This window comes from Schistocerca americana, chromosome X, assembly GCF_021461395.2.
Source record: "Schistocerca americana isolate TAMUIC-IGC-003095 chromosome X, iqSchAmer2.1, whole genome shotgun sequence".
Lineage (NCBI taxonomy): Eukaryota > Metazoa > Arthropoda > Insecta > Orthoptera > Acrididae > Schistocerca > Schistocerca americana.
This window is the reverse complement of record NC_060130.1, coordinates 12,911,592-12,934,137: the sequence shown is the minus strand read 5'-3', so window position 1 is coordinate 12,934,137 and position 22,546 is coordinate 12,911,592. Positions and strand designations below refer to the sequence as shown.

Here is a 22,546-nt window from a genome sequence, read left to right as displayed (position 1 = left end):
TCATTCACTTTCTAAAGACACTGCACCAGGCTCGGTCTATTGCCTTCAGTTTCACGACCTATGCATGGAATTTTGCAGTAGTATCTTTGTGTACACTGATGGCTCTTGGACTGACCATGGTGTCAGGTGTGCCTTCAACGTCAACCAACATTTTTTGGTACTGACGTCCGGCACATTGCTCAGTATTTACAGCAGAGCTCTTCACCCTGTATCAGATCATCGAGTACATCTGCTGACATACTCTTTTCACTGTGTCACTGCTCAGACTCTCTTGGCACCCTTCAAAGCCTCTGTGCAGTGTAGACTGTCCATCCCTTAGTGCACCGGTTCCAGGAAAGCTTCCACTTGCTCACTTTTTATGGAGCCACTGTGATGTTTATGTGTGTTCCAGGTCATATCGGTCCAAGAGGTTGCTGACACTGCTGCCAAAGCTGCATTCCTTGTACTTCAGCCCAATAATTCTTGCATTCCCTCTGATGATCTCTTGTTACTTTCTGTCAGGCGGTGGTGTCACTTTGGCATCGCCACTGGTCCTCCATTCATAGGAATAAGCTCTGGGTTATTATGCCTCTCCCAGTGGCTTGGACAACCTCCTCTCAGTCCTCCTGTGGCGAGGAGGTCATTTTAACTAGGTTGCATATTGGGCACTGCCTTTTTAGCCATCACCATTTGTTAAGTGGTGCTCCCCTACTACTTTGTGCACATTGCACACAACATTTAACTGTCTGCCGTTTCCTGAGGGGATGCCCTTTTTTTTTTTAGAGTTTACATTCCCTTTTGGGTTTGCCATCTGAGTTATTGGCCATTTTAGTGAACAATGCGTGGGCTGTCGACTCTGTTTTACTTTTTATCAGTTGTAGCAATATAGTGAAGGCCATTTAATTTTTAGTTCTGGGCCTCCATTTCACTATTGCGTACTTCATAGACCTTTCTCCACGTCCCTGTTTCTAGCTGTCCTATCTTCCGTCATTAAACGTTGACATGTAATCATTTTTAACTCCTCTCTTCATCTTTGTGTTTCACAGTTTTGGCATGGACACATATGACCCTAGTTGTTTTTGCACCCTAAAACAAAATGGGGGAGAAATACAAAGCCCTTACATTCTTTTGTCGACTTATGTCTTTACCTCCCCTTGAGACCTCAAAATTTGTCGGGGAAAAATTCTAAAACGTGTCTGTGGAATCAGAGAAATATCAGGGAATTTCACTTGGAGAAACTTGTGGCAAACCTGATTTTAGGTTTTTATATATGGAAATTATTTTTGCTTCTAGTATTGCAGTTCTGAATTGCTGAGTTCATCTTAAACTAAATCTTGTTATTAATCACATATACCATTAGGGAATATAACTTCTATAGGCATGTAAGTGTGAGAATCCATGGGTCCCTGAAGAAGCTTTTTCAAGATGTAGAATAAATAATTTTTTCCGCTTAGCTGAAGTACCTCAGAAGATTAAGCCATATGAGTAAACTGAGTGAAAGTGTGTTAGCAATCCTTTGTCCAGTTTGATACAGTAAGAGATTTCTAAGCACAAAATGGGCGGAACTGAGCTTCTCGGTTAACTGACTCACATGCTGGTCTCACATGTGAGTGGTATCTGCATTTCCAGGAACTTAGAACACGGGAGCCTAGTTACCCATTTATCCCTACTTTTGATATTCGTATCTGTAAGTCACTTTTATTTCTTTAGAACTGCACAATACAAGTTTTTAGGCATTAAGCTGGTACCTGTGGATCTATACAAGCCTGTTCTGTTATTATCCTGGATGTTTCTGGTATGGATGAGTTTAGATCTTGCATCAATAAGTTTGTGACACTGCAAACATTAGAGTTTTTCCAAAGCCCTCCAGTGCCCCAAGTAAATCATTTTTGCGGACTTGGCAGCAAACACTGTGTGCCACACCATATTTTATGTTCTCCCTTTTTGAGTTTAATCTTATTCCTGTCTTATCATTTGTTAATGTGACCTTCCATTTTCTGTAGTTAAAGTACAACTCAATCCATGCAAGGGGAAGACTTTTAATGCCATACTATTTTAGCTTCCCCTCTCAGAATTTTTTAATCTAAACAGTCAAAGGCTTTGGCAAGATGACAGAGGGGATAATTTCCACTATTTAATTCTACTGGAATTGAATTTGTGAGATATTATGTTGGATTCTCAGTATAGAAGCCTTTACAGAAGTCAAACTGTGTTGTTAAAAAGTTATTCTCTGAATGGTGGTTCACCATTCTAAGTGGATTTAGGTTGAAATACTATGCAGAGATGAAGAGGCTTACAAAGGCAGGAATAGGCTGGTGAGTTGCACCAAAGCAGTAGTTGGATGATGACCACAACAGCAGCTTCAACTCAGTTTATTGATGAAAATCTAGCTCTTGCCGAAATTAGCTCTCTCTCCCTCTCTCTCTCTCTCTCTCTCTCTCTCTCTCTCTCTCTCTCTGACACACACACACACACACACACACACACACACACACACACACACACACACACACTCTTCCTTCTAGCTACCACTCCATCTCTCTTACCAGTGTGTTCTCAAGGTGATGGGACATATGATTCATGCCCGGATGATATGGTGGCTCGAGTCTCACAACTTTTTATGAATGCACAGTGTGGCTTTCAACACGGCATTCTGCAGTGGACCATCTCATTATTTTGCCCACCCATGTCATGAATGGTTTTCTGCAGAAATCCCAGATTGTCGCTGTGTTTTTTGATTTGGAAAAGGCCTATGACACCTGCTAGAGAGCTAGTAACGTCCATACTCTTCACATGTGGGGCTTCCGTGGCCACCTACCCTGTTTCCTTCAGACATTTTTAAAAGACCGAGTTTTCGAGGTGCATGAAGGGTCTGCCTTGTCGGACACCTTTATCCAGGAAAATGGTGTGTCTCAGGGTTCCATTCTGAGTGTCATTCTCTTTGCTATCACCATAAACCCTATAATGGCCTGTCTCCCACTGGGCATCTCCGGCTCTCTTTTTTTTTGACGATTTTGCCTTCTATTGCAATTCTCTATGAACCTGTCTCACTTAGTGGCATCTTCAGCAATGTCTTGATTGTCTTTACTCGTGGAGCATCAACAATGGCTTTCGCTTTTCCACTGACAAAACTGTCTGTATGAATCCCACGAACGCTGACTGCAAATTTGTATGTCTGTCTGGTTATTTGACCTGTTGTGCTGCCATTCACAAACAGCATTCCAGGAGGTGTTTTCCTACAGGATAACACTTGCTCACATACTGCTGTTTTAAGCCAACATGCTATAGTGTGTCAACATATTGCCTTGGCTTGCTCGATAACCAGCTCTACCTCCCATCGAGCACGTATTGGACATCATCTGATGACAGCTTCAACCCATCCACAAACATCATTAACTGTCCTTATATTGGCCAACCAAGTGCAACAGGCATGGAACTCCATCCCACAAACTGACACATGACACGTGTACAATAGCGTACCAGCATTTGCATTTACATTTGCAGTGGCTTGTCTCACACTCCCATTGATCCTGCAACGCTAATCACTTTACATACGTTGTCTCAACAAATATATTCCTGGTATTTCATTACTCTACATTAATTATTTTTTGGTGTTGCAAATTTTTCCGTCAGTGTACCTGGCCTTTCATTAACCATCCCTGGTGCAATGCAGAATTCTCTTCCCAGTAGCGAGAAAATGCCGTTATTCCAATTTTGAAATCACATAAATTGCCTCTTCAAACGGACAGCTGTCGTCCAGATTGTTTACTCAGTGTCCTGCAAGTTACTTGAACATATGGTTAGTTGAAGGCTGTATTGTGTCCTTGAATCCCCGGATCTTTTGGCTTCGATCCAGGGTGCTTTTCGCCAAGGGCGCTCTACTGAAGATAATTTAGTCCACTTGAAGTGTGCTATCTGAACAGCTTTTGCTCAGCATCAGTTCCTTGTTGCAGTTTTCATTGATCTGCGTGTATATCTTATGATACCACATGGTGCCATAACGTCCTTGCCACCTTAAAGGAGTGGGGCCTCCATGGCCCACTCCTGATTTTTATCCAGAACTTTCTTCCATGTCACACTTTTTGGGTACAGGTTGGTGCCTCCTGTAGCATCTCCCCCTGCAGGAGAAGGGGCTTGCACAAGGTTCTGTTTTGAGTGTCACTCTCCTTTTTGTGGCTATCAATGATCTGGCGGCAGCTGCATGACATATTTTGTCCCCATCATTTTTGTTCGTCCGCGACGGCTATTGCTGGAGGCAGAATGCAGGGAGCAATACACCAAGCACAATCCTGGGCTTTCACTCATAGCATCCATTTTTTGGCTGCCATGACCTACGTTATGCATTTCTGTCATCGTGTTTTTTAGGTCCGGTCTTTGATGCCTAGTTGACATGGCTTCCCCGTCTTTGCCAACTAAAGCAGACATGTAGGTCGCACCTGAATGCTCTTCTATGCCTCAGCGGTGTGGTCCACTCTACTTTGATATGGCTGTATGCAGCATTGGTGCAGTCACACCTAGATTACAGGAATCTCTCATATGACTTTTTATCAGCTTCGACATTACGTCTGGATTCGATACACTATTGTGGGGTAAGACTGGTAACAGGTGCCTTTGGACTAGGCAGCAGTTCCACTATTGTGGGTTCTGCACCATCAAAAATTGATGGCAGCTGCTCACCCATAGTACCCTAACTGTCATCTCCTCTTTCCAGATATGAGATCTACCTCCCAAAACGGCAACACAGGTCTGGGGCTACCATCACCAAGTTTGAGTCTTGGTCAAGCACACAGTTTTAATCTGCCAGGAAGTTTCATATCAGTGCACACTATGCTGCAGAGTGAAAATCTCATTCTAGAAAACTCTTTATCTGTAATTCTCTTTACATATTGGCTATTTTCTTCACATATGGGGGACATGGTCTCATCTGAAAAGTGAAAGTAAGCCTGTAAAAGGAAGGGTGGGGGAGGGGGGGGGGGCAGTTCTCAATTCTTGACCAGTGACCCTCATGGTTTTTTTTTGTGCAATTTGGGTTAGTTTATGTTCAATCCTTGCACCCAATTTACTCTTTCATCTACCTACTTTTTTTCTCGTCAAGCAGAATGATATTTATGCCCGGTGCTTAATACCTGTTTGTATCACTTACAATGCTGGTATTTATGAATTTTTTAGCATTTGACTCCGGAAAGACCATTTTTCTTTGTAGTGAGGTCTTGCCAACAGCAAATTTTCTGGATGGAAAGTCGCTCAATCTGCTCATATACTTTAAAATTTAAAAGTAAATCTAGCAATGCTAGAATGTATACAAAATACTGATATACCCATTTTCAAGTTGTTGTTTAAAGATTCGCGACTTTTAAAACTTACGTAGATTATCTTTTTGATGATAGAACTTTACATAAGAAGTTATTAAGAACATTGCGAATATCACATGACGAACAATTGAATGACTAAAGCAGTGTTATCAACCCTCATTCATTGACACATGTAATAAATTCATCGAAGCAGTGAAGTTCAGAGCTGTAAAAATTTCTGAAATTAAAAGTATACATTGCCTAATGAATGTATTATTTTGGGGTGAAAGAACATAATAATTGTTAGTTTTGGAATGTAATAATTCACTATGGCTTCATTTTAATTCTAATAAGTTTCACACTGTAATGAATCATTGTCTAAATGCCTCTCTCTCTCTCTCTCTCTCTCTCTCTCTCTCTCTCTCTCTCATTTGTTATAACTTACCGCTGTTATATTGTATTTGTATTGCAGTCATTACATTAAAATTGGCTATATTGATTCTGCAATTTATACTATTATGTTATTGCTAAGAATTGATTTAAAGAATAAACGTATATATTTATTTGTAAGATTTTGTAAATTTATACCACTGGAACTCTTTCAAAATATTTGATTGCGTAATACTGCCAATAAATACAATGACTTTCTTTCTTCTGTTTATAATTGTAATAGATGTTGGACACTTTGACTCCAAGTATGTTATACAGAAACGCAGTGATTTTTTGCAAAAGGCAAAACTATGTGTTCGAAGAATTGTGGAGAGGAGGGTACGTGATGTATTTTAAGTAGGTTATAAAGAGTAACTATAACAACAAAAACAATAAATTATTTGTGATTGGCAAGCTTTCGGAGCCAATGGCTCCTCCAGACAGAAGCGTTGAAGGGGAAGGAAGAAGGGTAAAGGAAAAGGCCTGTAGAGTTCCAGGAAAAGGTGTAGATTTTGGAAAAGTCACCCAGAATTTCGGATTAGGCGAAAAATAGAAACGACACATGTCATATACCAGCTATTATGTAAACACTGTTCAGCTTTCTACATCTGCATGACTACCACCAAATTATCAGTTAGGATAAGTGGGCATAGGCATAGTGTATATACTGGAAACTCACAATATCCTGTTGCAGAGCATGCTCTACAACATGGCATACGTGACCTTGGCACTTGTTTCACCACACATGCCACCTGGATTCTTCTGCCAGACACCAGTTTCTCAGAACTCCGCAGGTGGGAACTAGCACTACAACGTGTCCTTGGTTCTCACCACCCACCTCGCCTTAATTTACGTTAATTTCTCCTGTCTCAGCTTTTCTTCACTGTAATTACTCTTTGCTTCACTCCGTTTTAGCTTTCTACATCTTTCATTGTCTTTCCCGTCTATTTTCACTGCCCCCTCCCACAACTGTTGCATACAATACACTTACCTTCTCACTCTTATTAACCATATACAGTTTTAGTAGTAATCTCTGTCTTGCATATTACCCTGTCTTCCACCTTTAAGCTCTCAGGTTTCCGAATCTTGCCCGATGCAGTCCCCAACAATTAGTCTTTCCTTCTCATCCTGTACCGTAAGTCACCCATGACCCATGGTTCTGGGTGACTTTCCCAAAATCTACCCCTTTTCTTAGACCTCTCCAGTCCTTTTCCTTCATCCTTCTTGCTTCCCCTGCAACCCTTCAGCCTGAAGAAGGAGTCACTGGCTCCAAACGCTTGCCTATCACAACAGTCTTTTATGTGTGTGTTCTGCCACTGCTTGGTGAGTAGATTTTTTATCTATCCAATTAAATAATATTATAAAGAGTATCTGTGTGTGATGTTTTTATTGGTATACAACTTGTTATAAACAAAACTATTTTTACCATTTAATATGTTTCCAGATATTTACCAGTGGTAAAGATGAAATTGGGTTGATTGTACTTGGTTCTGACAAGACACAGAATCCACTTGATTACCCAAATGTTAGTGTGGAATTTCCTCTTGCACTACCTACATGGCAGATGATATCCTTTGTGGAGAAATCTTTTCATGAAAGTGAAATAAAAAGAGATTGGATAGATGGTGTTGTTGTTGGCATGCAAGTCTTGAAAGATGAGCTAGAGTAATTATTTAAAGCTGTCTGTTTCATGACATTCCTGGAACATGTTCCAGAATGTGTGTTACACAAATCACAGTGACATAGTTGTGACTTTATAAACTTGAATAAAAATGTTTTTGTAATGAAAAAGAAACAGAAGGCACAATACCTGCAGAAATAGGAAATTTTTTTGTGTGATTTTACTGCATGAATGTTTTTTACAGTTTTTCAGCTCAATAATTAAGGAGGTATTGATACAAGGCTTTGCCAAAAACCCATCTGTCACCTACAATTCCAGCCCTGTCACTGGCATTCCGTACCCCACAATATGACTGGGCCACTATGAAAGCAGCCACATCATTGTCAAATTCACTGAAACTACTGCATAGCAATTTGCTTGAGTATGGCTGCAGTTGTGGTCTTCTGTTTGGTTTAAGCACTGTGTCAATACCTTCTCTTTATAGCACTCAGAGGTCGCGATCTGCGACTGTTTTTACAAGTGGCAAGAGAACTTTTCCTCTAGTTGCTTGTTTTTCACTGAAAGATGCAAATATGTTACAATGTAGTGCCCTATGTATATCTGTTAGAATAGCCACAAGGTCTGAAAGTTATTTTCAAATGATTGAGCTCTTCTACAGAGTATTGAAATTCACAGATTCTTCCAACCTGGTCCAACAATGTCTTACATACTCCTCTTCCTCCATGGATTGTTTCCAGTGTTTGGAGACAAAACATTAGGCAGCAAAACGTGCCTTATAACCAAAATCTAATGAACATATAATTAAATTAACTAAAGATGTAATGTTGCACTCTCAGGTAAGACTGATCTTGAATACAAAGCCAAAGTGGAAATTAATTGTAAGCTGCAACATTCATCTCACTTTTTGTTATTGAAATTATTCACAGTGCCATAGGGAGAACTGAGTTTGTGTTTTATAGAGTCAGATACACGCTGTGGCACAGGGTGCTGTCCATTATTCTCCTGACTATGATGTCCAGCTATGGTAGTCTTCCTTCTTCTTTGGTCTCCATAGTGAATTTGATTTTGTGGCGTGTGGAGTTCAGATGTACAAAGAAGTCAAGAAGTTTGTCTCTTCCATGAGGCCAGATGACAAGTGTGTTATCCACACAACAGAAGAAGAAGAAGAAGAAGAAGAAGAAGAAAAGAAGAAGATGGATTTCCATTTGGTTGACATCAGGGCCTCTTCCTCGAAGTGCACCGTAAACATATTCACAATCTCTGGTCAGAGTGGGCTGCCTATGCCGACTCCATCTGTTTGCGGGAGGGGGGTGTGCCATGAGTCAGTGAAGTGGGAAAGTTGACCAAGTAATATGCGTGACGTGTCATACCTCGACCGATATTGAGAACAGAATAAAAAATTCAGAGGCATTACTTTTCAGCACTCCCATGCATATTCTGCATGCAAGAAAAGCTTATGGAGCGGGTTTCTCATTCAGAAATTCTATTTCAGTGTTGGTTGTTTACACGAAGACCGTGTTAAGCATAATGGAAGAAGGAGAAATGTTTATCAGCATTCCAGATTTGGCAGTGGCAGGCTCATGGTCTGCTGAGACTCTGGTTTATTGTTTCACTATATTGCTGCTTGCATTGCTCAGAATCTCATTTTGTGCCAACATAGAATTGGTAGGTTCAGGAGGGCCATGCTAAATGCCTTGCAGGGCCTCAGTAGTGCCACCCAACTAGCACCTGAGAGGGCAGACAAGTGTTCGCTCATGCGTACGTGATCCTGCAGTGAAGTTGTGTACATTTAGTCAGGAAGTGGGCTTGTATACAGTGAGACAGATATCCACACAGACAATGTGATGGCATCTGGAGCAGCACAGACTGTCAAGCCCTTAATGCAGCTCTAGAGAGAGGTGAACTGACAGCGGTGCAACTGACAACAATGCCAGACACAGGAATGGCACTGTGTCATCATGTCAGACGAGTCTCGGTTCTGCAACATCGTCACAATTGATGTACTTGTGTTTGGAGGCTCTGATGCCAACAGACCTGGCCAGATTGTACCTGTCATTCTCATGCGGGTCCAGCATGTGATGTGATGGTATGGGGTGCAACTGGATACATGTCACAACTTCTGGTTCACATATCCAGTAATTTGGACATCAGTCATTGCATTTGTGTTTTGTTAAGGCCTATCGCTGTGCCCTATTTTCAAGGGCTCCGTGATTGTAGATTGTATTTTATTGGTCCTGTTGTCTACATAGCAGCTTATGCATAAGATATTGGACAAGTCAAGTTATAAATATACAGGCTGAAAGTAATTTCAAAGCATACATATTTAAGCTCACAATAATACACTTTACACACAAGTATTTATATAACACATTTCATAAATTTAAATATTCTTCAATGGAATAAAAGCAGTGATGCTGTAAATATGACTTTAGAGATTTTCCAAATGTATTGACCTCAGTGATAGCTTTTATGTTTTCAGGAAGTTTGTTATAAAGCTTAACTCCCATGTGAAAAGTACCTTTTTGGCACAGTGCTATGCTGATTTGAGTCATATGTAAGTTCCTGTTTTGTCTGGTAAAGTGCTCATGTATATCACAGTTTTTTTTAGCCTCTGGTCCTTGCCTATTACATTTAATTTAAAGAACAAAAGGGTTTCCATAATGTATACACACGGTAATGGGAGAATACCAGATTTCTTAAACAGGGGTTTACAAGAGTCTCTAGGCTTGCACCCAAACAAGATTCTAATGGCCCTTTTTTTGTAGTTTAAAAGTGCTATTAGCTATTTTAGAGTTTCCCCAGAAGGTGACCCCATATCTAAGACGAGAATGAAAGTACGCATGATATGCATTCAATACTGTTTTCTCACTAAAGCATGATTTTAATGAACAAAGAAGATAACGTGTTTTGGTCAGTTCCGCATTGAGACATTCAATATGCTTGTTCCATCTGATGTCACTCTGCAGCCAAAGTCCTAAGAATTTGGTTTCAGTACTGTTACCAACTGGTTCGTCATTGATAGAGACTGATGGGATAAACATGTCCTTGTTAGGAACATTGTGGAATTTAAGAGCAACGGTTTTCTTACTGTTTATTACAAGCCGATTACTCTGTGCCCAGCTGCTAAGTTGTTTCGTGACTGTGTTTACTGTCTGCTGTAACTGTTCATCGTCATCTCCTTTTAGTAGAATCGTGGTGTCATCTGCAAATATGATTGATTTGTGTGCATCAATATTTAAGCTTAGATCATTTATGTACAGAAGAAACAGAAGGGGTCCCAATACGGATCCTTGGGGTACACCACATTTTATTTGTTTATAGTCAGATAAGTGATTAGATACAGTTTTTAGTTCAATATTTGTGTGCTTGACGCACACTGCCTGCATACGATTTGTCAGGAAGGAACTGATCCACTTGTTGGACAGACCTCGAATACCATATCTTTCTAGCTTTGATAGCAGAATTTTATGGTCCACCATGTCAAAAGCTTTTGACAAGTCAATAAAGACTCCTATTGTTTCCTGTTTTTTGTCCATCAGGTTTAGGATGAAATTGATGCACTCATAGACAGCAGTTGTCGTTGACCTCTTATTTCTGAATCCATGTTGTTCATTACATAGGATGCTGTTTTTATTTATAAATTTCATAAGTTTCTCATACATAACTTTTTCCAGTACTTTAGAGATGCAGGAGGAAATTGTGATGGGTCTGTAGTTATTTACATTGTCTTTATCCCCTTTTTTATATACAGGAATAACTTTTGATGTTTTTAACACATCAGGGAAAGTGCCTGCCTGAAGTGAGCAGTCGCATAAATGTGTGAGTACTTCAGTTAGGTTTGATGCGCTCTTCTTTAACACTGTTGCAGGTATACCATCAATACCTGCCGATTTGGAATTTTTTAGTCCTTTTATTGCTTTAGCTACTTCATCTTGTGAAACAGAACCGATGTACATTGATCCTCTACATGTACTTATTTTATATTCATTTGCCTGGATGCTCTTAAAGTTTGATTGTAACATATTTTCAGCAACACCTGTGAAAAAGTTGTTAAATGTGTTAGCTACTTCTAAGGGGTTTGTTACTTTTTTATTTTTATGTGATAGTGTTATATTTTTCCAAGGTTGTCTGTATTCTCCACATTCTTTTTTTATAACACTCCACATAGCCTTTGATTTATTAGCTGAATTATAAATGATTTCATCATTATGCATTATTTTTGCTGCTTTTATTACTTTTCTTAATATTTTGGAGTATTTTTTATAGTATGCGCGTACTACAGGTGAGGAATTTTTCGAGTTACATATTTCATGAAGTAGTCTTCTCTTCTGGCATGAAACCCTTATTCCCTTTGTGATCCAGCTGTTTGTTCTAGAGTTTCCCCGTATGGTTAATGTTTTCAGTGGGAATGCAAGTTCAAAGAAATGGGTTAATGTATCAATGAAAGTGTCGAATTTTTCATTAATATCATTCATTTTGTACACTCCTAGCCATTTTTCTTTGTGTAATAAGTTGTTGAAGTAGTTCACATTATGCTGATTATAGCTTCGATATGCTGTTCTAAAAGACATGTTGTTAATAATACTGCCTTGTACTTTTATGCTTAATATTTGAGCAAGATGATCACTAAAACCTGCATTGAAAATTTTTAGTGAGGTGTTGTGTAAACTCTTATTTACTAGAAACTGATCAAGAGCTGTTTGACAAGTTTCTGATACTCGGGTAGCTGCTTTTACTTCAGCCTTTAAATTGAAGGACGTTGCAAGGTTCAAAATGGTCTCCCTATTTCCACTATTCATGAGGAAGTCAATATTGAAGTCACCACAGATTATAAATTCACAATCCATTTTATTTACTTTATTTAGCAATGATTTCATTTTGTTTAAGAAAAGTTCAAAATTCCCAGACGGTGATCGGTAAACTGTAGCAATAACCAGGTTGAACTGAGTAATTTTTATAGCTGCAATTTCATAATCCTTTTCGACATTTGCCCTAGTTAAGTCAGGTAGTGTAATAAAATCTACATTATCCCTTGTGTAAATTTCTACCCCACACTGTTTGCTGTTTTTCCTGCAGTAGTAAGCAGCCAAGACAAATTTGTTTATTTTAGTATTCTGGATTAATTCTGGGTTAAGCCAGTGCTCAGAAATGCATAACACTGAGATATCATTAAGTTCATGTGTTAATAGAACGTTAATTTCATCGATCTTATTACGCAGGGATTGCACATTATGGTGATAAATTTTTAAATCGGGCGTATTCACAATTTGGTAATTGGGAATCATATTTACAGCATCACATACCTCTAGTTTAAATTAGGAATGTCAGCAGCGTTGTATTTTTGTTCTTCTTTCTTGTTTATTTTGTTTTCCTCGCTGTTGGAAGGATGTTCAGGAAGCTGATAAATTGTTCTATCCCTTACAAGTCTTTCTTTGATGTTATCTTTTAACAAGATAATGCAAGACTACACATCACCTGAGCTGTACTGCGCTACCTCGATACAGAGAGTGTTCCACTGTTGCCGTATCCAGCATTTTCTTCAAATCTGTCACCTGTGGAGAACGTCTGTTCACAGGATGCCAAGAGATGGGTATGCCACCAGCCGCCAGCCACCAGTCGCCAGCCACTACAGTTGAAGAACTCTGACATATGACATTCAGTTGAGTAGCATGAAATGATGTACCCATGGCTGTAATCCAACCTCGATTTGATATCCAGTGTGATGAGAGCTGTTCTGCTTTTCCAGTTTCAATACTGAAATTCATATATTATTTTTATGCTATCCTAACCAGATTGGACTGTGGTGTCATACAGCATAAAATATCTTACAACGTGTTGAATTAGTTATGAGAAGTGTAGAACAGCCAGCAGGGGAAAGATGTTGGCAATGAGACAGCTTTTATGTATAACAGCAGTACAGTGTTTCACAGTGCATAATGCTTCCGCAGATTGAGAACAAAATGTGTGGTTTGCTTTCATCCATTTTCACAAACATAGCCTAAAAAATAATGTTGACATTACTGTGCATTTCACTCTGAGGCATATTGCACTCTGAGAATGTTCATCGAATTCAGTTACTTTGTATTATATTTCAGTAACAGTGACATAATAGCAAATTGGACTGTATGAGTTTTTACGGATTTTTTTTCCAGACACACACTACAATTTCTTCAGATTTATTTAATTTGGGTATAATTCCTTTCCAGCATATATGCTGTACACAAAATGTTGAACATAAAATGTAGCTATCTGCTGATTTAACATCTTGCTGAGTATACCGGTACAATATTTTGTTGTAACAAATAGTTCAATGTATTTTACACACTTATAAACTTATTTATACAGTTATAGTAATTTATACCATTACATTAATGTTGTACCTTAATGTTCTGGAAGACGATATTATAAGGAACCTCATACTTTTCCTGGATGATAGAGTTGTCTATAATGAATTATTGCCTGAAAAAAATCTGCACAAATTTGAGTCAGATCGTAACATTTCAATTTGGTCCAAAGATAGGCAACTGAGTTTAAGTTTTCAGAAATGTAAATTGGAGCACATCACAAAACAAAAAAAGACAGTATTGTATGACTACATTATCAAATAATCACAGTTTTAATTGGTCAACTCATACAAATATCTGGATGAAATGAAATGGTGACATAGACTCACTTGTAGGCAAAGCAGAATGCAGACTTCAATTCATTGGTAAGATACTGGAAAATGCAATCAGTCTATAGAGGACATTGCTTACAAAATACTTGTGTGGCCCATTCTAGAATATTGCTTAAGTATGACCCATAACAAATAAGGCTAATGGCAGACATTGAATGTATACAAAATAGTGTAGCATGATTGATCATAGATTTATTTGATGCATGGGAGAGCATCAAGAAGCTACTAAAAATTGGAAATGCCAGACAAGTGAAGATAGACGCCAAATATATGACAAAACCTAACTTATGAAATTTCAGGAACCTGTATTAAGTGAGGTATTTAGGGATTATACAATAACCGCATATGTATCACTCCTATAAGGACCATGAAGGCAAGATTAATTACAGCATGCACAGAACCATTTAAAGAATCATTCTTCCCACACTCCACATGAGCATTGAATGGGGAAAAACCATAATGTGTGGTACAACAATGTACTTTGTCGGACAAACCCACAGTGGTTTATACAGTGTGCATGGAGACATGGAATCAGTTGACAGTAGCTGGGTAATGGTTCATATTGATTCCCATTTCCCTGTTGCAGTAGGTGATCTTATGCCTCTAATTATTTTTTCATTGCTATCTTAACTTGCATTCTTCAATTCAGTTTATTAACCCTTCTTATCTCTTTGTATTAGGGCAAATGTACAGTTAACTTTTGAGGAATTTGTATTTTCAATTTATCAACTGGAGTTTTGTTTCATATGCAGCAGCAATGTTACAAATTATTTGTTTCAGTTTCTTTAGAATAATTTGCTGTTTCACGGGTGCTTTGAAGGAAATAAAAGATCTCGAAAGTGTCTTAATGACAACCGATGGCCTCATGTTGACAAGACAGCTGGTTGCCTTGCAGAGGGCAGGGCTTGACGGTCTGAACATCAGCTTAGACACCCTGCAGTCCCAACGCTACAACCAGATCACGAGGAGGAAAGGCTGGGAGCGTGTCATGGTTGGCATAGATCTAGCCTTGCAACTTGAATACGACCCAGTGAAGGTATTACTAGTGCAGCTGTCATCGCATGCAGACTTTCATAAACAAAAGATATAAATCTGTTGTTAAGAATATCAATACAAGAATCACCATTTTAAAGCAGTATGCCCACACCCTCGCCCCCATCCCCGCTCCCACCCTCACCGCTGTCTCCACACTGCAGCTGTAAGTGAAGGAAGGTATATTAAGACAGAAGAAGTAAATTTTAGCTGACGATGCTAACAGTTTCGTAGTTTATACAACATAAAAAGGATGCCTTGCAAGTTTACCAATTAAAAATCTTATATTTTCCTCCCAAGAGAGTCTTATGAGACTCAAGATCTTTACAGTTTCTCTTTTTTTCTTTTGTGTCTTTAGTTTAAAATAAGTTTCCACTATTGTGGTGTTGTTTTGGTAAAAATACTCGATTGTTTGGAAAAATTATTCTTAATTCTGTAGTCACATTTTTGTTGTGTCTAAGTACTACTGGTTTCAGTAGCAAGTGCCAGCATCAGTTCATCTTATTATCAAACATTTCTGTGCAAAATAAAAGCTGACCACTGTGGCCGAGCGGTTCTAGGCACTTCAGTCCAGAACCGTGCTGCTGCTATGGTCGCGGGTTCGAATCCTGCCTCAGGCAGGGATGTCCTTAGGTTAGTTAGGTTTAAGTAGTTCTAAGTCTGGGGGACTGATGACCTCAGATGTTAAGTCCCATAGTGCTTAGAGCCATTTGAACCATTTTGCAAAATAAAAAGCTTCTGTACAACTGCAAACTAGACATACCATTTTCAGGGTGCAGTTCACATCTATTGAAAGCACAACAGTGACCTTTACTTTTAGTAGATAAGACACCTACTGAGGTAAGTGACTTGATGACTGCACACAAGAAGTTGTCATTTATTCCATATGTAGCTACCATGCAGACTCATATTTTGTATTAGTTTGTCCTTACTCTTCCAAAAGGTTAAACCTTGTCTCTGCAGCCACAGCTTCCTCTCTTCAGCAGTTGTCTTCGTCTCCATGTGTGAAGAAAATCCCATTCATTGATCATATTGTTTAAGTAGGATGTTCTCAGTCATCCCCTTGTTTTCTTACCTACGATCTTGCCTTCAGAAATGTTTTTTAAAAGATTATCGTCTCCAGTTAAGTGTCCAGTGTATTTTGCTTTGCCCTGGCCTATAACTTTCAGTGGTTCTTTCTTCTCTCCTATTTCCTTTAATTTTTCTGTCAATGCAGATAGTTCTTGTACTTCTCCTCCAGAACCACATTTCAGCAGGTCTGAGGCGAGCTTCCTTTGGCTTTTCTAATGTACAGATTTTGCATCTGTGTGTCAGAACACTCCACACAAAGGTCTTTACAAATATTTTCTTAATGTGGAAGCTGATATGTTTATTCAGTTGCAGCTTCTTCTTATTTTGGAAGGAACTCTTCACCTGTGCTATTCTTTTCTTGAATGCCTTGAAATATTGATTGTTTTCTTGCAAAATGCTACTGAGATATTGAATTTCAGTTCCTTTCTTGAGTTGCTCATTGCCTGTTCTTGTGTCAGTCCTACCTCCTCCTCCTTTCTTGTCTGTAGCCATAACTTTTGTCTTCTTTGTATTCATTTTTAGCTTTAGTTTTACCACTTCTTGATTTAAGGCCTGAAACATTTTATTTAGTTCCTACTCTGATTTACTATTGTGATGTCATCAATCTGCAGTGTATATGCATGCAATTAAGTTTCCATATCGACATCATGCTCCAAAAACCACCTAACTGTGTGTGGCAGGGGGTACGTCTCATGCCACCAACTGATCCCCTCTGCCTTGTTCCACTTGTGAACAGTGCTTGGGAAGAATGACTGTCAGTACACTTCTGTATTATCTCTAACTTCTCAAATTTTCTTCTCGTGATCATTTCGTGAATTGTATATGAGAGAAACTATTATGTTGTCAGACTCTTCTCGGAAACTACTCTCTCGAAATTTGGGTAGTAAATCTTTCCGTGATGCACAACTGCTCTCTTATGGCATCTACCACTGGAGTTGCTGAGCATCTCTGTAATGATCTCACAGCGACTAAATGATCCTGTGACAAAACACTCCGCACTTCATTGGATCTTCTTTCTCTCTTCTGTCAGTCTTACTGGGTAAGGACACAGGGGTAATTTACATTCACTTAAGATTCTTCCTGTGAATCTTAGTCTGGCATCTGCTTTTCTATTGCTGTTTTATGTGGTCATTCCACTTTAAGGTTGCTCTGGATAGTTACTTATAGATATTTTATGGTAGATTCTGTTTCCAGCAATTTGTCATTAATAGTGTAGCTGTACAGTATTGGATTTCTTTTCCTGTGTGTGTGTGTGTGTGTGTGTGTGTGTGTGATATGTTACATTTATTTATGTGCAGGGTCAACTGCCAGAGCCTACATCATTCACCAATCCTCTGCAGGTCATTGTGCAAATTGATACTGTCTTCTGTTATTGCTACTTTCTGATGGACAAGTGTAGTACCTGTGAACAATATTAAGGAGCCTCTGACACTTTCTACTGGATCATTTATATACATTGTAAATGTAATGGTCCTATCACATTTCCATGGCGTATTCCAGAAATTACCTTTTGATTCTGGTCATCTTTTCTTTGTTGTTGTTATTACTTCCTTGATGAACATATTAAGGAAGTAAGGTGATAGATGGCACCCGTCTCTCACTGCCCTTCTGGTTTTCCTTCTTTCATATCCGGTTCAGTACTCTGACTTTAGTATATACTCAAAATTAATCATCTGTCCTTCCACTTTGGACATTACTTTAAGGAATGATGATATAATGGTAATCTGTTTATTAAACAATATTTTAACGATACACTATGCTTTCTGATCATATAGTGGCTTGATGATGGAATTTGATACTGAAATTAGTAATCATTAGACAAAATAAAAGTGAAGCTATAATAAAAGAAAGTAATATTTTGGATCATGTCAGTTGTTGTTCCAAACAACAGCACGTCAGGAATAGGTTCAAATGGCTCTGAGCACTATGCGACTTAACTTCTGAGGTCATCAGTCGCCTAGAACTTAGAACTAATTAAACCTAACTAACCTAAGGACATCACACACATCCATGCCCGAGGCAGGATTAGAACCTGCGAACGTAGCGGTCATTCGGTTCCAGACTGTAGCGCCTAGAACCACACGGCCACTCTGGCTGTCCAGGAATAGGTACTAAATTATTTGTCCGCTGATGACCTCACAGCCTAGAACACTAAAACACAAATGTTAATTGTTTGTTATGTGCCCTGGTAGAGTTTACAGCTGTTTACAGTTCACGATTGGTTGTTGGAGATTGGACATTACTCACATAGTGTATTTAGTGCACAGTGCAGAAAAAGGCAGTGTCCAGAAAAGTAAACAAGTGTAAAGGCAAAAGTTTCATGACAGGATGTTGTGTCACCATACTTGGAAGACAATTATAGCCAAAGACAGAAATTTAAAAGAAACTGGCTCATTTGAGCTGCGGAGACCTAGTCGAGGATTCTCAGTAGATAATTGTTAGCACAGTAGAATTTATAAAGAGACAATGTCAGTTCGTGTCAGGGAAGGTTGATTGGTAAGTATCTATCAGCTTTCTCGTAAAACTCACAATTTGAAGAATACACATCAAGGAAAAGGTAGAAGTCCAACAGTGTCAAATCTAGACAATAATATCGATCATCCAACAGTTTTGCAAAATCCCCAGTTGTACTTTACTTACTTACTAACTTACTCAGATTTGCTGTGTACCATACAAGGAACTGGTTTCCACTAGTTGACTTGATCAGCTGCCAAGTTCTCACCTTCCTCCAAGTTTGTGTCCATGGATTGAAGATTCATTGCAAAAGTTCCAGGTGTTAAAAGGTCTTCCTGTACATCTGTATCTGTCCATTGATTTCAACAACAGTGTTGATTTTGGGATTCTTCCACCTTACATGCGTAGAACATAACCTGCAATCCTCAGTCTTCTTTCAACAATAATTTTGTGCAGGCTGTGTAGACCTCTTATTCTCAGCACTTCATCGTTTGTAACTTGGTTGGGTTAACATCTTCAGAATTCATCTCTAGCATTGTTGGTGAAAAACATGGAGACTGTGTGCTGATTTTACTGACATTTTCCAAGTCTCACACATATAAACGATAAAGGAGTGTAGTCAAAGCTTTGTTGGCATATTACAGACCTAATTGCCATATGGACTGATTTTCCAGTTCTGCTGGTGATTTCTGCATCTGTGACCTCATTATTACATATAAAGCTACCGAGATATGGCAATCTGTCAACATCTTGTAGTATCTTCTATTGCACTGTAATCGGGGAAGAGACGAGTAATTTCCACTTACTTTGCACATTCTGTTTACCTTATCCCTATTAATTTTCAGCCCTACACAATAGGGCATTTAATGAGAAAGCATATAAAAATTAACTTAATGCCTTCCAAGGAGACGGTCTCTACTTAGTCTCTACTCCTTCAAGCCTGACTTTGTAAGTGTAGACCAGACATGGCTTAAATTCAGAGAAATAGTATCGACAACAATTAAGAGATATATACCAAATAAATTGAAAGGATACCAAATAAATTAAAAGGGTGGTGCACAAAATATGTCAAAACTCAGCTGCAGAAGCAATGAAAAAAAGCATGTCAAAATTTAAAAGAATGCAAAATCTCCAAGATTAGCGATGTTTTACTGAAGCTCGAAACTTAGGGTGGGTTTCAGTGCAAGATGTGTTTAATAGTTCCCATAGTGAAACTTCGTTTTGAAATCTGGAAGAAAATCCAAAGAGGTTCTGGTTGCATGTGTAGTACACCAATGGCAAGACACAACCAATACCTTCACTGCACAATAGCTGTGGTAATATTACTGATGACAGTGCTACTAAAGCAGGGTTACTAAACACGGATTTCTGAAATTTCTTCACCAAAGACAACAAAGTTATTATTGCAGTATTCAAATCAAGAACAACTGCAACTGTGAGTAACTTAGTAGTAGTCTCCTCAGTGTCATAAAGCAGTTATGTTTCTTTCAGAGAATGCTGATACAATAGCTCCATTAGAAATCATATATAGCCCTGGAGATTCTAAAAGGTATCAGATAGATTATATAATGGTAAGACAGAGATTTAGGAACCAGGTTTTAAATTGTAAGACATTTCCAGGGGCAGATGTGGACTCTGACCACAATCTATTGGTTATGACCTGTAGATTAAAACTGAAGAAACTGCAAGAAGGTGGGAATTTAAGGAGATGGGACCTGGATAAACTGAAAGAATCAGAGGTTGTTCAGAGCTTCAGGGAGAGCATAAGGGAACAATTGACAGGAATGGGGGAAAGAAATGCAGTAGAAGAATAATGGGTAGCTTTGATGGATGAAGTAGTGAAGGCAGCAGAGGATCAAGTAGGTAAAAAGACGAGGGCTAGTAGAAATCCTTGGGTAACAGAAGAAATATTGAATTTAATTGATGAAAGGAGAAAATATAAAAATGCAGTAAATGAAGCAGGCAAAAAGGAATACAAATGTCTCAAAAATGAGATCGACAGGAAGTGCAAAATGGCTAAGCAGGGAGGGCTAGAGTACAAATGTAGGGATGTAGAGGCTTATCTCACTAGGGGTAAGATAGGTACTGCCTACAGGAAAATTAGAGAGACCTTTGGAGATAAGAGAACCACTTGCATGAACATCAAGAGCTCAGATGGAAACCCAGTTCTAAGCAAAGAAGGGAAAGCAGAAAGGTGGAAGGAGTATATAGAGGGTCTATACAAGGGCGATACACTTGAGGACAATATTATGGAAATGGAAGAGGATGTAGATGAAGATGAAATGGGAGATACAATACTGCGTGAAGAGTTTGACAGAGCACTGAAAGACCTGAGTCGAAACAAGGCCCCTGGAGTAGACAACATTCCATTGGAACTACTGACGGCCTTGGGAGAGCCAGTCCAGACAAAACTCTACCATCTGGTGAGCAAGATGTATGAAACAGGCGAAATACCATCAGACTTCAAGAAGAATATAATAATTCCAATCCCAAAGAAAGCAGGTGTTGACAGATGTGAAAATTACCGAACAATCAGTTTAATAAGCCACAGCTGCAAAATACTAACACGAATTCTTTACAGACGAATGGAAAAACTAGTAGAAGCCGACCTCAGGGAAGATCAGTTTGGATTCCGTAGAAATACTGGAACATGTGAGGCATTACTGACCTTACGACTTATCTTGGAAGAAAGATTAAGGAAAGGCAAACCTACGTTTCTAGCATTTGTAGACTTAGGGAAATCTTTTAACAATGTTGACTGGAATACTCTCTTTCAAATTCTAAGGGTGGCAGGGGTAAAATACAGGGAGCGAAAGGCTATTTACAATTTGTACAGAAACCAGATGGCAGTTATAAGAGTCGAGGGACATGAAAGGGAAGCAGTGGTTGGGAAGGGAGTAAGACAGGGTTATAGCCTCTCCCCGATGATATTCAATCTGTATATTGAGCAAGCAGTAAAAGAAATAAAAGAAAAATTCGGAGTAGGTATTAAAATCCATGGAGAAGAAATAAAAACGTTGAGGTTCGCCGATGACATTGTAATTCTGTCAGAGACAGCAAAGGACTTGGAAGAGCAGTTGAACAGAATGGATGGTGTCTTGAAGGGAGGATATAAGATGAACATCAACAAAAGCAAAACGAGTGTAATGGAATGTAGTCGAATGAAGTAAGGTGATGCTGAGGGAATTAGGTTAGGAAATGAGACACTTAAAGTAGTAAAGGAGTTTTGCTATTTGGGGAGCAAAATAACTGATGTTGGTTGAAGTAGAGAGGATATAAAATGTAGACTGGCAATGGCAAGGAAAGCGTTTCTGAAGAAGAGAAATTTGTTAACATCGAGCATAGATGTAAGTGTCAGGAAGTCATTTCTGAAAGTATTTGTATGGAGTGTAGCCATGTATGGAAGTGAAACATGGATGGTAAATAGTTTGGACAAGAAGAGAATAGAAGCTTTCGAAATGTGGTGCTACAGAAGAATGCTAAAGATTAGATGGGTAGATCACATAACTAATGAGGAAGTATTGAATAGGATTGGGGAGAAAAGAAGTTTGTGGCACAACTTGACCAGAAGAAGGGATCGGTTGGTAGGACATGTTCTGAGGCATCAAGGGATCACCAATTTAGTATTGGAGGGCAGCGTGGAGGGTAAAAATAGTAGGGGGAGACCAAGAGATGAATACACTAAGCAGATTCAGAAGGATGTAGGTTGCAGTAGGTACTGGGAGATGAAGAAGCTTGCACTGGATAGAGTAGCATGGAGAGCTGCATCAAACCAGTCTCAGGACTGAAGACCACAACAACAACATATAGCCACTCATTTGATAAAGATCCATACCTAGAGACTGAAAAGTTGCTCAGGTCACACCAATGCTCAAGAAAGAAAAGAGGAGTAATCTGCTAAATAACAGACTCATATCACTAATGTTGATTTGCATTAGGATTTTGGAACATGTATTGTGTTTGAATATTATGAATTATCTCAAAGATAATGAT

At 38.9% G+C, this 22,546-nt stretch overlaps 1 protein-coding gene across 1 annotated transcript in view; it reads left to right on the top strand.

Moving 5' to 3' along the window:
* The first annotated feature begins 14,521 nt into the window (after positions 1-14,521).
* The window catches only part of LOC124554882 (molybdenum cofactor biosynthesis protein 1-like), a 65,289-nt gene continuing 57,264 nt past the window's right edge, over positions 14,522-22,546 (top strand). The window contains exons 1-3 of the mRNA XM_047128552.1: positions 14,522-14,545; positions 14,646-14,683; positions 14,777-15,032. Of these exons, the coding sequence (XP_046984508.1) occupies positions 14,522-14,545; positions 14,646-14,683; positions 14,777-15,032 (318 nt within the window). The remainder of the gene's footprint in view (positions 14,546-14,645; positions 14,684-14,776; positions 15,033-22,546) is intronic.